The following is a 16,014-nucleotide window of genomic DNA, read 5'->3' on the forward strand; positions in this document are numbered from 1 at the left end:
CTACATCATCAACCTACCAAAGGATCAAACCCCAGCCACTCTGGAAACAATGAGAGAAGAAATCATACATGAAGTCGAAAAGACTGAGAGAAACCAATTAGTCATAGGCAAGCTCATGAACACTTCGTCGCCAAGAAATCGTTGGAGCTCTTGTAGCTCCACGGGTGAGAGATGCCGTGGGCAGATGGCCAGCCCTACTTATGGAGTCACAGGTAAAAAAAAATAAAAAATATTTTATTATTTTACTGTTCTCCCTGTTGAGAGCAATTAATCAACATGACACTTAAGCATGCCCACTTTGAACATGATTAATTTTTCCAATATTTAAATGACTATTTAAAAATCTAAATTTTCAAAAAATTCACCAAAAAGCAAATGGCAAATGTAAAAGTTGACGACACATCACGCTGTGACATATTTTTGCCATTCACCGTAAACAAAATATACAGAGGTTTATTATTAGATTTCCTTTAGATAACATTATACAGCCTCTTTTAAATTAAAGAATGACAATTAACTTTCTATTCTGACCTTGGTTCTGACTCATCCCTAATAGAATTGCCCTTGGTTTTGCTACCTGCCAACTGAAAATTTCTCAAAATACATTCACATTTCTGTTCCTAATTCATCTTTGTACATTTCTGTGTAATTCTGTCTATGTACAGGTGTTTGCAGAGTTCCACCAAATCAACAACGTTAACCTGCGCAATCAATTCTACAAGGAGCTGGACAGACACACGCCTAAACTCATCACCTTGTTCAGAGACAAGGCCACCAAGACTGTCAAGATAGCGGAGGAGCTAGCCAAGCTCATGAGGATTTATGACTTTCAGGTGAATTTTTAACTTTGCATGATTCAGAAACAGATTATTAATAGATTGTTTGCAGACAACTGTAAGAAGCCATAGTGTGAATTGCCTCGACTGAGCCCCGAGGTTAAGTGTTTATGGCATGAACACAACATTGTCAATCTCATCAGAGATAAATGTCTTGACAAGATGTATTCTATCAGAAAGAGGTACCTTAAAAAGATACTTTATCAGCTTAAATTTGAAGAAGTCAAAATAACTACTGTTTTTGTAAAAATTTCATTTACAATTCTGAGTTTTTTCCTTTGTGAGTTATTTAAGTATTTACAATAGAAAATGATTCATTTGAAAAATGTTTTACTGAAGAAATGGTGACCCAAAATACTGTATCTACCATCTATAACAATGACCACCATCAGAATATGGAGCTATTTAACACTTAGTTTTTTTTAAGTGTTTGCTCTGCATTTGTGTAATTACTATGGTAATGGATATATTTTGCCCATCTAGGAACAACGTGATGTAAATATGACACGGGCCCTCGTCCTTCGTGCACTTCCTGTGTACCTGCGTGAAGATGCCTCCAAGTTCTTCAGGACCTGTAACGTAAGTGTACTGGCCTCACTATCGATCCCTTTGCCTAGCTATCCAGTCAACTTAAACATATGACATCACTCAAAGAGCTCTAGGAGAACAAGTGGGGTATTCCAGAAAGCAGGTTAGGTGAAAACTCAGTGAACCCTGAGATAAGGGAAACTCTGAGCTAACCATTCCAGAGGGCTATTCCAGAAAGCAGGTTCAACAAACATTGAGCCTAACCCTGAACTCTGAGTTGACTTACCCTGTGAAGTGAAACTCTTGAGTTTTCAGTACAGGACCCTCTGTCGGACATGGTGGAGGTGAGCAGCACTTTATGTTCATCTACTCAGCAGGATGTTAGGACACAGATGTGTGTTAAACAGCATCTGTTGGTGGTAAAAGCTACTACAAGTTAAAATATCTACTGAATAAACATTTACTTTGTTTAATATGTAAAATAAAAGCCAAAGTGAGGAACCAACGTGAGAATATTTTTATATTTCATTTTCAGCCAATTTAAATTAAATAGCCTAAAATTAAATTAAATAAAACACTGAACAACATTCAACCACTTCCTCAAAGGCTAATATAAAAGAAACTGATGTTACATTTAAACTGAAAAGACGACGGCATCTAAAACTCTGTCAGTGATTTTTATTATGGCCGCAGCCAATAATTTGTGCTTCCTGTTTTCTCCCCTGTTGCCATGGTGAATCACAGTATTGGAGCTCCATTTATGATGGCTTTTTACTAGTCGTCAGGCACAGGCTCAACTCAGAGTTAACATACTCAGAGTCGTCTTACCTAACTCAGATCAGCTGTTCTGGAACTGAAAACTCAGAGTTTCACTTCACAGTGTAAGTCAACTCAGAGTTCAGGGTTAGGCTCAGAGTTTGTTGAACCTCCTTTTGGAATACCCCCCAAGACCTGTTTATGAAGTTCACTTGAGTTGTTATTCTACAAACTGACATGTAGAAATTATGAAACGGTAAGTATAAAGCATTCCACTACTCAAAAAGTGCTAACCGATGGGTGTGAAACTAACATAAGATATAAGCATATGTACAGAAAATAGTTTCAACATGTAGCTTAATTGCAGTCTAAGTGCTAAGTGACAGTAATGTCTAGACATCATTAGCATAATTTGTATCCTTGAGGGGCTAAATTCATTCTTGTGTTTTATAGTCAGCAGATGGTCCAGACCTCACTGACACTCCGTTGGCTCTCCTGACAGTCGTCACGGATGACACTACTGATGCGTCCCTCTTCAGCCCTGAGACCATCTGTATTGTTGTGGAGGATGAAATACTTGTGAGTGGTCCCACAAATCTGGCTGACTCATTTCTTCTGCTCTTTGGGTACATCTATGCACTAGACCTACAGTACCCAAAGAATCTTGAACTTACATTCACATTTATCCAAAAAGTTGTGGTGTGTCTTGAGGACAACAAACCACTAAAAAGGGCATCTACTGACGCTGAAGAATGATTTGTTCAGTGAGTGAATCATTCAGAATGGATTATTTCTTGAGCTGAGTATTTTTTTTGTTTTGTTTTTGTTCCCCTCTTTACAAATGTAATTATTTGCCTCTTCTACCTCAGATTTAAGATGTGACAATGTTTGCCTGTTCTACCTCAGATTTAATACATTGATTGTTAATAGATACATTTCACAACATTGACATATTGCTAAAGTTTTTTGTACTGAATAACTTGGGAAACGACTGTTCAATTCATGCACTATAGATGTTTTATGTTCTGTTGCCTAATGCCTACCTTGATGCACTACCTTGATGTTGCCAGTAGAAGTACGGCACAGTAGAAACCAGTACTTTATTTAAATGTTATTTGTGTTTTTCAAGGAACAGTAAGTGCCGAAACGTTTTTAAACTGTGTTAAATGGCTCTACATTCTAATAGCTGTCATTGCTGTTGAGGATGGATTATACTTAGAATCTTATTGAATTTTATCATGAATCCTTTGTGAGTTTTTATCATAATGTAAGATGGAGACCCAAAATACTGAATCTACACTCTGTAGCAATGATCACTACCAGAATATGGAACTATTAACACTTAATGTACTTTAAAAAAAGATTTTGTTTTTATGGAGTCATTTCCTTTTCCTTTTGATTTACTTTATGACAAGCACTTTGTTTTGACTGAGCTCCTTTAATTTGTGCCTTTTAAAAAGCACATTATGTTGAATAAAAAAAGTTGTTAAATTGTCACTGTGGTGTCACTTTCATGTTTTCTAACATTATTAGCTGATTATAATTGTGTAGTGGGCTGACATCAGTATTTCACTTTAGAAATTATTTTGAGTGCATTTCCCACATTTTGAGTTGAAAATTATGAGTGTATTTTCCACATTATATGAGTTGAAAAATATTGAACATTTTGAGTGTATTTTCCACATTCTATGAGTTGAAAAATATTGAAAATTTTTAGTGAATTACTCCCCAATTATAAGTTGAGGAATATCAATAATTATAAGATAACATTGAGATAATTTAAGGCAACTGTAAATGTAATTTTTATTTTATGAAACATTTAAAAACATCACTAAAATATTTTTGTGTAATCTGTTACAAAATAATTTTTGAGTTCTGTGAACTTATTAGGGTTTACACTGAGGGAATGTTTATAGAAACTCAGGGCTTATGGGATGTTGTTGTGAAGCAGTTTGGTATAACAATACTTGTTGGATTTGTGTTCTACAGACAAAGTCTGAGCATTGAGACACACGCAACAAAGACTATTCAATAAACTCTGCTCCTTTTTACCATCCTTACTTTGTCTCTTGCTTCTGCTCTTCACTTTCGTTGGCTTTTTCCTAAGTCAACTTATTGGCAGACAGAAGACTGTTAATAGTGTTTTTGGGTATTTTGGGTAACAAGACCTCTGTTAACAGGGTTTGGGTATTAGACTACTCTGCTGACGAGTTGTTCTGTTAAAGGACAAACTGATATTTTCTGACTGGATCTGGTGTCTGGGGCTGGATCTTAATTGTCTAGGCATGGAGACAGCGATCTAACAATCTTAAACTGTATTTTTGTATAACATGGTGTAGTGTGTACTTTGATGCTTGATAACAAGGTGGGGTTGGTAATGTACCATGAAATATGGTATTGTGCAGTATTTTATTTCTTATCACCGTTTTATTTATCTATTGTGTGATGAGCTGTGACATTAATTTCCCTTTGGGATTAATAAAGTAAGTCAAGTCAAACTTCATTATCTGGAGTGGTGTATTTAGATGTGTTCTGGAATGGCCAACAATGAGAGACTACCTGCATTGAGTCATAGTTAATAGTTTGTCAATAGTGACAACTGGAACTTAAAATAAAGTGTGACCGAATTTGTCAGTAGAAACTCTTAATGTGTACTTGATTTTTTCAATATATACTGAAAGACATCAAATCTTCTAACCATGAGAAAGTGTGAGGAGGTTTAAAAGACTTCCAGTGCAATAAAATGCATCTCCGAGCTATCAGTGAGGCAAAGGCTAGAAAATTAGCATACTTTTTTGAAAGTTCATCCAAAACCACTGGTACACCAAAAATAGCAATCAAAGGGCGTGGCTCCAGGGAAATATAAAAAATGTTAGAAAAAGTATCAAAAAATGAATACCAAAAATCTTCCAACTTTGGACAAGAAAAAACATGAAATCGTTTACTTGGTTTGACATTTGTGAGATGAATTCTATGGAGAACCTTAAACTGAATCAGACTTAGTCTAGCACAGGAAGAAGAGGAATTAACCCTGTCAACAGCCATTTCCCACCATTCCTGCTCCAAACTACATCCAAGTGCTTTCTCCCATTGATGTTTAAACCGGGAAGAAGAAGGCAAAGTATTAGAAAGAATTTAACTGTATAAAGTAGTAGTAATATATATGCCATGATTATATAAGCCATGATTTTTAATTAAGCATTTCTCATATAAAGTAGGTTCAGAAAAGTCTGGAAAAGAAGGACAAAGGGAACAAACAAAACTACGTACTTGCAAAAAAAGAAACAAGTTAGACAGTGGAATACTAAAATTTCTTGCAAGATCAGAAAAAGTTGCAAAAACTCCATTAATGAATCAGTCAGAAAAATGCAGGAGGCCTTTGTTTTTCCATAGAACATAATCAGAATAAGGATGAAGGCAGAAATAGATGATTATTGCAAATAGGGCCAAAATTTTATCTGAATTGTCTCCAAATCCTGAGAGAAGTACAAACAACTGGTGTACTAGTGAACTTTGAGGAGCGCAAAGGAGCACACACCAAGCCAGAAAGCAAAGATGTAGAGCAAGACTGCTTTTAACCTACACCAAACTATATGGGGAGAATTATATCAGCTGTGAATTTTACTAATATTTGCTGCCCATAAATCAAAAAGTTGGGCAGACCATATATATACCCTAACATATATAAGAAGAAATAGCCCTTGGAAAAAAAAAACTTGAACAAAAAAGAGACTTAGGTTAAAACACTGGGAGGGTCTGAAAAAGAAACAAAAACCTAGATAAATACTCATTTTAATTGATTGGTCAAGTTTTTAAAGTGGAGTGATTGTTTTCAGTGTTACTTACCAAACTGATCTGGATTCTTTAACCACAGGTAACAAATACTGAAGAACTTCATTTGTTGTATGCTGTTTTCCAATAAACTGTTTTAGATCAAAAACATCCATCTTCTGCTCTGATGTCAGCAACACATAAACCAGAGCTGACCACTGTGAAGAGGAGAGTTTGGTTTCTCTTATTTTTCCAGATTTCAGATAATCTTGGATCTCCTGCATCAGTGAATCATCACCCAGTTCATTCAGACAGTGAAACAGATTGATGGATTTTTCTGAAGAGTGATTCTCTCTGATCTTCTGTGTGATGTATTGAAGTGTTTCCTCTTTTTTATAGGAGCAGCTTCCTGTCTGTGTCAGTAGTTTTTGTAAGAGGGTCTGATTGGACTTCACTGAGAGACCCAAAAAGAAACGCAGGAAAAGATCCAGATGTCCATTCTTGCTCTGTAAAGCCTCATTCACAGCTCTCTGATGCACCTCAGATAATGAATTATATTTCTTCTGGTTAAAAATCCAAGACAACAGACTTTGTTTGTTTTGGTCAAATACATTTGTTTTCTTGTTTGTACAGGAGAGGTGCACATATAGTGCTGCTAGATGTTCTTGAAGGCTCAGATGAACAAAGCAGAAGACTTTACCCTGATACAAGCCCAACTCCTCTCTGAAGATCTGAGTGCATAATCCTGAGTACACTGATGCTTCTCTCACATCAATGCCACACTCTTTCAAGTCTTCATCATAGAAGATCAGGTTGCCTTTCACAAGCTGCTGAAAAGACAGTTTCCCCAGTTTGAGGATCATGTCTTTATCCTTCACATTCTTCTCATAGTCCTTCTCATTTTTGATGTTGGTCTGAAGGATCAGGAAGTGTGTGTACATTTGAGTGAGAGTCTTGGGAATCTCTCCACTCTCTGCTTGACTTAACATCTTCTCTAAAACAGTGGCTGAGATCCAGCAGAACACTGGCATGTGACACATGATGTAGAGGCTCCTTGATGACTTCAGGTGTGAGATGATTTTTTTAGCCAGTCTCTTTTCACTGATTCTCTTCCTGAAGTATTCCTCCTTCTGTGGATCATTGAAGCCTCGTACCTCTGTCACTCGATGGACACACTCAGAGGGAATGAGATCAGCTGCTGCTGGTCTGGAGGTGATCCAGATGAGAGCAGAGGGAAGCAGATTCCCCACAATGAGGTTCATCAGTAGCACGTCCACTGAGGCTGATTGAAATATATTGCACAGTTTTACTTTGCTCTTAAAGTCCAGGCACAGACGACACTCATCCAGACCATCAAAGATAAACAATAGTTTATATTCATCACAGGGTATTTTCATTTCTTGTGTTTCCAGGAAAAAAATATTAAGAAGATCTGAAAGACTGAGTTTTTTGCCCTTCATCAAATTAATTTCTCTGAAAGGAAGTGGAAATATGAGCTGGATGTCCTGATTCTCTTTCCCTTCAGTCCAGTCCAGGATGAACTTCTGCACAGAGACTGTTTTTCCAATGCCAGCAACTCCCTTTGTCAGCACAGTTCTGATGGGTTTGTCTTGTCCGGGTAAAGGTCTAAAGATGTCACTGCATTTGATCGGTGTGTCCTCTGTTGCTGCTCTCCTAGATTGTGTCTCAATCTGTCTCACCTCATGCTCATTAATGACCTCTCCACTCTCACTCTCTGTGATGTAGAGCTCTGTGTAGATCTCATTCAGCAGTGTTGGGTTTCCCTGCATTGCTGTTCCTTCATACAGACACTCAAATTTCTTCATCAGATTTGATCTAAATGTGTTGAGGACTTCATGGCTGTAAAATAAAAAAATAACATTGTGACATAAGTTAAAAAGCACAATGTCTTACATATTCTGTACCATATCTTTAAATCAGATCTTTTACAGAAATGTTGTACCTGAGACCAGGCTGTGCATTTCCACTATTAAACTTTACCGGCTGAGCTACAGACCCATCACTCTTTATAGACACACAGCTAGGTTCTGCTTCTGATCCCTTACGATGAACTGGACTAAAACAGAGAGAGATTTAATTTAATCAGGCCCCAGGCATCAAAATATTGAATTGTTATGTACAATGTACCTATTGTGTTAATGTTAAATTAAACTGTTCCAGTGCTGTACCAACATCAGTCAGGAGCTGTTACACTGGACTGAATTCTACATGAATGTGCTAAAATAAGCTCAATCACTGACTATTGATGGTGGTACTGGTGTTCTATGGAAAGAAGCAGCAAAAACATTGGAAATATCAGGTATGTTTTACTTATTTTAACAGTTAAACAAGATCAGTTCATATGTCTGGCATGTCAAAATCTCTGCATGGCCCAAAACATCCTCAGACCCCAGAGGGTACATTAATAAAGGGAGTCCATTATCTGTTTAAATGACTGTAGCAACAAATCAATTATACATGGATCCTTATCAAATTCACTTTAAAGAACACTTTATTATTATTTTATACACTGTGTTCATGCAAAACTGTGAACTATACTGTGATATGATAATATAAAATGTCATACTATAATCATATTTCTTTACAAATGTTGTACCTGAGACCAGACTGTGAATCTCCACTGTTAAACATTTCTGGAGGGTTCATAGACCAGTCACTCTTCATAGACACACAGCTGGGCTCTGCTTCTGATCTCTTATGATGAACTGAACTAAAACAGAAAGAGATTTAGTTAATCAGGCCCCAGTTTATATTTTGTGTACTTTGTACTCATATCAAAATAATGAATTCTTATGTACAATGTACCTATTATGTTAATGTTAAATTACACTATTCCAGTGCTGTACCAACATCAGGAGCTGTTACAATGGACTTAAATTCTACATAAATATGGTCAAATAAGCTCCATCACTATTAATGGTGGGACTGTTTTTCTTCAGTTCATTGAAAGAAGCAGCAAACACACTGGAAATAACAGGTATGTTTAACCTGTTTCAAAAGTTAAACAGGATCTTTTCATGTGTTAGGGCATGTCAAAACTTCTTCAGGGCCCCAAAACACCCTCAGACCCCAGAGGGTCCATTAATAAATGGAGTCCATTAGTTGTTTAAATGACTCTAGCAACAAATCAGTTATACATTATCAAATTCACTTTAAAGAACACTTTATAATTATTTCATACACTGTGTTTATACAAAAATTGTGAACTATACTGTGATATGATAACATATAATGTCATGCTATAATCATATTTTTATACAAATGTTGTACCTGAAACCAGACTCTGAATCTCCACTGTTAAACATTGTTGGGTGTTTCATAGACCTGTCACTCTTCATAGACACACAGCTGGGCTCTGCTTCTGATCTCTTCTGATGAACTGGACTAAAACACAACAGATTTAATCCTTTATTATGAGAATCTTAATATAATAAGATAGTAATATACTTCAAAACGTATTTTTATGAAAATGACTTTTGGAGCATTTATGGTCTTATTGTTTTCAATAAATATACTTTAGAAACCATACACAAAATACATGAAGAGTTCAGATGCAAAACCAGCTAAATCCATTTGATGTCTTTCTTTAAAAAATGCATTTTTATCAGGCTCAGATGTATAGGTTTCTATGTAAGTACCGGTACTTCTGATTGGGCTGAGGCTGGGATTTTAGCGAATTTGAAGAAAAAAATATTTGATGGACATATAATATGTGTCAGGAGCATTCACTCAGTATCATTATCTCATTTTTGACCGAGACGGCTTTTAGCTGGTTTTGCATCTGAACTCTTCACATTTTTTGTTCTTCTTCTTCTTTTTTTTTCCCACATGAAAGGATATGTAATATGTTACTCAAAATACCTGCATCCTGGAAAAAAAACTTCTCCAGATGTTTGTGTTTTATCCATGATGCATCTGAACAGTTTGATCTCCACCACTGATAAAGATGTCTGTTAAACAAGTGACAATCACAAAAAATACAGTAATTAAACAGCCTTATATTGTTCTAAATCATTCTATAACCTTTAAATATGATTTTAACAAATGTAATGTGACTTTTACAGTTTGTTAATCATTTTTTTACAATGTTAAAGTATCAGATGAGAATATTCATATGCAAATTGCATTCAACTGAGGTTATGAATAAGCTTTGTAAGCTCCATATCTGGTTATTTTAGGGAGATTCAAAAGAAGAGATATAGCCCTTGCTTCATGTTACATGTAAGCTTCAAAATGAGTCTAAACTCATTGAAAAATATATGCAAAACATCTAAAACAGGGTTTGATGGCTTTTAGCTTTGCTTTTTTAGCAAATAGAAAAATTGTGATGTTAAAGTGTCATCAACTGCTGAAAATTCAGTGTTATAGTCTAAAACTAAATCATGGTTTATATTGTAATTTTTTATGAAATACACATTATTGATGTCTTCTGGAATCAGATATTCATTTTGAGTTATTTCAAGGGGAAAACAAATAGACATTCTACCTCAAGATTGCACAAAGAATATAAAGGTGAGATATTCTCCTTATATTAAGAAAGCCAATACAAAACAGGTCCAGCACCGACTGGGATGTAACAATAACACACATTACAATATTGCAATCTCTATTTGTCATATTTAATTGTGTTTCTTGAGTGCTTCATGATTAAGTTAGTAGCTTATGCTTACTTACATTAATAAGGAAGTGCCTTTGTGCTCCACAGGTAAAGACTTGCTCTGATCAAAATGTTAGGCTATTAGACAAGTTCTCAAAATGTCTACGTTTTCCCACACTTGTCAATTCCCACATAAGAAAATAAAAATCACAGTTACACACACACACACACACACACACACACACACACACACACACACACACACACACAAAAGCAGATGTAGCGTTGCATGTAAAAGGATCTGCTTTCTAGAGGCTGAATTTTGTTCGGAAATCCCTCGGGATGGTAAACAAAATCACGTGATTGGGACGGGACAGGAAAAAAATTTCAGCAGGAGTGGGCAGGACCGGGAATCGTAACGCCATGATACCCAAATTTATACACAAATATACCTTTTATACAAATAAACTATAACCTATATATTTTTAATAATTTGATAATTTGGAACTTAACTGTAGTTGTCTGTCTCTTTATGCTCTCTCTCTGTTTGCTTTGGTTCGTAACAGACAGATTGTTAACAGCTGGTCTATGTGGTTATGCAGGACATTCAAAATGCTCACCTATCATTCATCAGCCTCAGACATGGCTTTTCATCTGTAAAGATGTATGTAGTAGCAACTTTGCATGACCGCTCAATCTAATGTTAGCCTAGAAAAATGTGCGCTATTTAAGTATCAGTGTGAGTGTGAAAGCTGAATAGCAGCGCGCTATTCAGACAGAGCATGACAGAGGCGCCGGTGTTGTGTCTAAAAAAACACCCCCGCAGTGAAAAGCACCGCTGTCGCGGGAACGCGCATTTGAAGACGGTTGCCTTACAACGAAATCATACGAACATTCCTTCATTAGCGTTCACATATCATTTTGTTCACTGTTCTTCATTAAAGTCCAGATAGAAATATAATTATAATGTTGTGCAGTAGGGTGAGGACTAGGCAAGCTGGCAGAGGAGGAGTTGTGGGTAGAGACTGCAGTGCTGTTTAAATCCACTAGATGTTCTCAGCGTGTCAAATGCTGTTTGTCAGCCTACAAAAAATGCTTGTAAAGTGGCATATATTAAGAATTCACTTGCAAAAACAGATACCTAACTCAATTTTTAACTATTTTCAAAAATCATGTTTTTCATTGTGCCTGCCAATTAATCGCACTCAAATTAGTTTTAAGCCTGGAGAAACACACCACTGTCAGAATGTAGTAATTTACGTTTACTTATGGACAGGCCAGCCCTGTTAATGACTGCCTGCAATCATTCTGTGGAATGTTGTGTTTTTTCTGTTTACTGTTTCTTGAGGTTCTGCCATTCAGAAGAAGAATCAAAGAAGGCCCCAGAGTGATGTGGGGAAAAAGCTTGGCAGCAACTTGGAAATTGCTGTAGGGGATCTACAGAAGTCAATTTAGTTCAAAGGGAATCATTTAAGATTGAACAGAATCTACGTTTACAGCGGATCAATAAATCGGCCAGTGATTCATTGAGCGAGCCTTATAACATCAACTCTATAATGGATACTAATATCCAAAATATACTGAAAACACTATTTATTAGCACGGTAACAAGGTCGGCAGTTTAAGACATTAATTTATAAGCACAAAACACAAGATACCTCTCTTTTCAGTATTAATAAGAATTTATTGGATAAACCTAAGACATATAAACTAATCTAACACAGACACGCATTCACACATTCATACAAGTTGCAGAAAGAGAGATGAGGAAAGAATGAGTTTAGAAGAGTGAAAATATGAATCCCAAGTTTATAGCATAAGTATATGCAATTGCTTAGACCTGAACAACCATCAATCATTTAACTAACCCTCGCTTTGAGTTTCTCAATGAGGTTATTAAACTTTATATTAAATGCACCAGTTCAGCTAGAATCTGTAGGTTATACTTGCGTTGCCTTTGTGTTAAGGGGTTTCCTTTGATGACGTTGTTGCAGAAAGGGGTTCCCCAAGGTTGCTGATTGGCTGGAAGTTCGTGGTCGTTGGAAGTGATGTCTTGGGCGTTGGCTGGAGGATGGAGTCGTGTACGCTGGTTGAAGTTTTGAGGCGGGCACGAAGTCTGAGACACGGCTTAGCGGCAAAACTTAACTTAGAACACGAAACTTTAAACGGAAAGAAAAGATTAAAGTAAAGGAAAGAAATGTGACGTTTCCATTTTAGAGGAGTGGCTGGCGTGCAAGCCAGGAAGCGTTCAAAGAACGCAAAAAGCAGCGGCAAAAAATGATGGCTAAGAGCATGGCTAGGAGCGATGGCATAAAGCACAAACTAAAAGCATGACTAGAAGCGATGGTTAAAACCAATAGCTAAAAGCTAAAAGCAATGGCTAAAAGCATGGCTAGGAGTGATGGAAATAGCTAAAAGCAAAATTTGATGGTGTCCCGTGGTTTTAAACTCAGTTTTGGACACATCCCAAAATGGTGTCTTACCAATTAGATGTTGTCTTAACTCGGGATATTGCTATGTTTCTCCTCCCAAAACATAAATCAGCATGTTATCTTATCAGTCACATGGTCAGAATTTTCCTGCTCTTGCAGAGTATAATTTGGCCATGATTCCTATAACATGAATACAACGCATTTGACATACTCATACATACCAAACATGAATATAAACCCTTAAGCTATTCAATAGTTATTAAAAAGGACAGACACAACGAGTGATTAGAACATAATAGACAAATGTGTGGGTAACATACATAGTAGGGAGTTATACAATGGTCTGATGTTCATTCATAAGTCCTTTTAAGCATAATTTTGGTGCATATTTAGTCTAAGGACATGTTCCGAGGAACAAAGGAATTTAGAAGGAACTCGGTCTGGTTCTTGTCTTGGGTGGGGGAGCACCACCCAACAAAGTTCCCAGTTAGCAAATTTCCTTTGGCCCGGATCTGGCCCAAACCTACAGCTAAAGTGTGGCCCAGATTACTTTTTGTTCGCCGGGCCAAAATCGGCCCATATGTTTTTAGCCAGAACTGAACCAAACCAGAGCCATAACTCCGCCTATCATGAGCCAAGTAATACATTTTTATGTGGCCCATTTTTGGGCCTTATGTTTCATTTTAGTAAGGCTGAGTTCTGTTAAGACCTCACTGCCCTAATGTGGCCCATATGCGGCTGACTGTATATGTAAAATTTATACTAACTAGAGAGAAAATCACACACTCAACAACAAAAATGTAAATAAAATAATTTACTTTTGTCAGTGCAGGTTAAATGTGCTTTACAGTTGCTCAGTATTGAGTTAGAATATTCTTATAAATATAACACACATATATTTAACATTACAATTTGAGTTGGAATCCATTTTTAAGAATATTCAACAGACATACATTTAGCATTAAAAAAATATATTAAATAGACATTTGAGTCAGAACCAGTTCTTAAGAACAAATAACATTAAACTTGAGAGCTGAGAAGAGTAAAGATGCTTGAAAGTGTGTTGGTGTTAGTAATGCTACAAACTGTCTAATGGGGGTTGGAAGTGCACTGTTGTTTATTCATTCTTTCTTTCCTCCCACCATCTCGTTCTCCAGACAGGTGCAGCCACTTTATGAAGTTAATTTCTTATCTGAAGCCGTTCCAGTCAGGGGATTCTTGGTGACAGCACCTACAGTGAAGATAAATGTAATAATTATTATCAGTAGTACAAACTGAAAGGTAGACTTGCAGGATTACACTAAAAATCAAAATGCTCAACAGTATGGGATAGCCAAATACATGTAATCTGGATTATATAATCAAGTTGTTACATTTTTAAATACATTTTCAAACTATACTTACTTTTTACTTATTATATATTATTCACACAATGGCAACAAAATTCATGATTATCTTATGGATTCTTTTTCATCTTTAAATTTTTCTTTTCTACTGCTAATATAAAGTCTTCAAGTTTTTCAAGTCTTCAACAACTCTGACTAGGCTATACTTACCTCCTGGGCATACAGCATTTGACTTGAAATACAAAAATGATTTCAATTTTCTAAGTATTTTCTCAACATTGCATCAAGTACTCATGAACGGCGGAGTTATGGCTCTGGTTTGGTTCAGTTCTGGCTAAAAACATATGGGCCAATTTTGGGGCGGGCGAACAAATACTAATCTGGGCCACACTTTATCTGATTACGGCCAGATCCGAGCCAAAGGAAATTTGCTAACTGAGACATCTATAGAAAGCTTAAAATGTTGTCGATCATTTGAGTTTTTGAAAACCGCTTAAAATGGTTAAAAAAACGGGACTATGAAATCGGGATCACTACGTTACATCTAGCCCATTTTAAGAAATGTAAGATGATTTTTCTAATGGCTTCGACTGTTATCTTTCAAGACAGCCTGTATGTTTTATCACACCACAGAGCAGTGAAAAACACTGAAAACATGAAAAATGCTTTATAAACGTTTTCACAAATCAATCTCTATCTAAAGTGTGATTTTGCATTAACCCAGATTGCGTGATTATTGGAATCTGTCGGAGGGCATCAAAACACTACATTCAACAAAGAAAAATGATCTAACTCGACGCTTTTCTCAATGAAACAAATAACTAAACATCTGATAACTACAAATGCTGATACATAATCATGAATATTTAAATAAAATTACTTTAAAATGCTAAAACATCACTTACCTGAAGCACTTGTGTGACACAAAATCCGTGAGGGATTTGCCACCTTTCGGTCAAATTGACGATGTCGTCGTAGCAACCGAGGAGTGGCCTGCCAGACATCAGCCAAACTTGATGTGTTTTCCAAGTGTAATCTAAATGTTAGCCAGAAGTCGATGTTTACCAGTGTCAGCCATAGCGAAACCTTACTTGGTTCTAATGTGTTTGTTGTTATCTGGACCATATACCTCAGAAGGAGCTGTGAACCAAGCAATGATTTCCCACAAACTCTAAACTTATGACAAAACATATATGGTAACAATCTGGCCCATATCTGTTCAGCCATGCCATATCTAAGCCATATGTGCCAGCTATTGACCACATTTGGCCCAAAAGTTCTTGCTATCTGGGTTTCCTCATGTGATGGTCCTGATGTGCTGTATCTTTGACCATTAATCTTGGGTTTCTTGCCCCAATATTGACAATCTCCTTTCTGAGTTGGGATTATCAATTATTGTGTTCTTTTGTTTTAATGTTGCAAGTTGTTCAAAGCTGTGAAAGTTGGTTGGTTAGGCTTATTTCAGGCTGGCTGGCGCCAGGGTATCCTCGACAGATTTATGACGTGTTCCTGGGCCTCTTTGTGGAATTTGGCTCTTTGGTTTCAACCAAATGTTCTGATTGAATCTTCCATTGTCTGATTCGCTCTGATACCCTACATTGCATAACTTTGATGATAGTTTCTGGTAAAGACAAGTGCATAGAGTGCATAGATGCAGAACCAGCACTTCAGAGCAGATACAGGAAAGATTCTTGTACATCAAAGAATCATGTACATAATACCAGTGA

The 16,014-nt window shown here is 36.5% G+C and overlaps 1 protein-coding gene across 2 annotated transcripts in view; it reads right to left on the reverse strand.

The window, feature by feature from the left end:
* LOC127164163 (protein NLRC3) overlaps positions 1-16,014 on the reverse strand; it is a 77,087-nt gene that overhangs the window by 36,250 nt on the left and 24,823 nt on the right. The window contains exons 1-6 of one of the 2 annotated variants that reach the window (XM_051107937.1): positions 10,587-10,743; positions 9,774-9,862; positions 9,183-9,296; positions 8,509-8,622; positions 7,855-7,968; positions 5,967-7,751 (exon numbers count right to left, since the gene is read on the reverse strand). In XM_051107937.1, the coding sequence (XP_050963894.1) occupies positions 5,967-7,751; positions 7,855-7,968; positions 8,509-8,622; positions 9,183-9,296; positions 9,774-9,820 (2,174 nt within the window). In that variant the 5' untranslated portion in view covers positions 9,821-9,862; positions 10,587-10,743. Of the gene's footprint in view, positions 1-5,966; positions 7,752-7,854; positions 7,969-8,508; positions 8,623-9,182; positions 9,297-9,773; positions 9,863-10,586; positions 10,744-16,014 lie in introns of those variants that run through there. The other variant, XM_051107938.1, reaches the window with a different exon arrangement.

The sequence above is a fragment of the Labeo rohita genome, chromosome 4 (assembly GCF_022985175.1).
Source record: "Labeo rohita strain BAU-BD-2019 chromosome 4, IGBB_LRoh.1.0, whole genome shotgun sequence".
NCBI classification, from domain to species: Eukaryota; Metazoa; Chordata; class Actinopteri; order Cypriniformes; family Cyprinidae; genus Labeo; species Labeo rohita.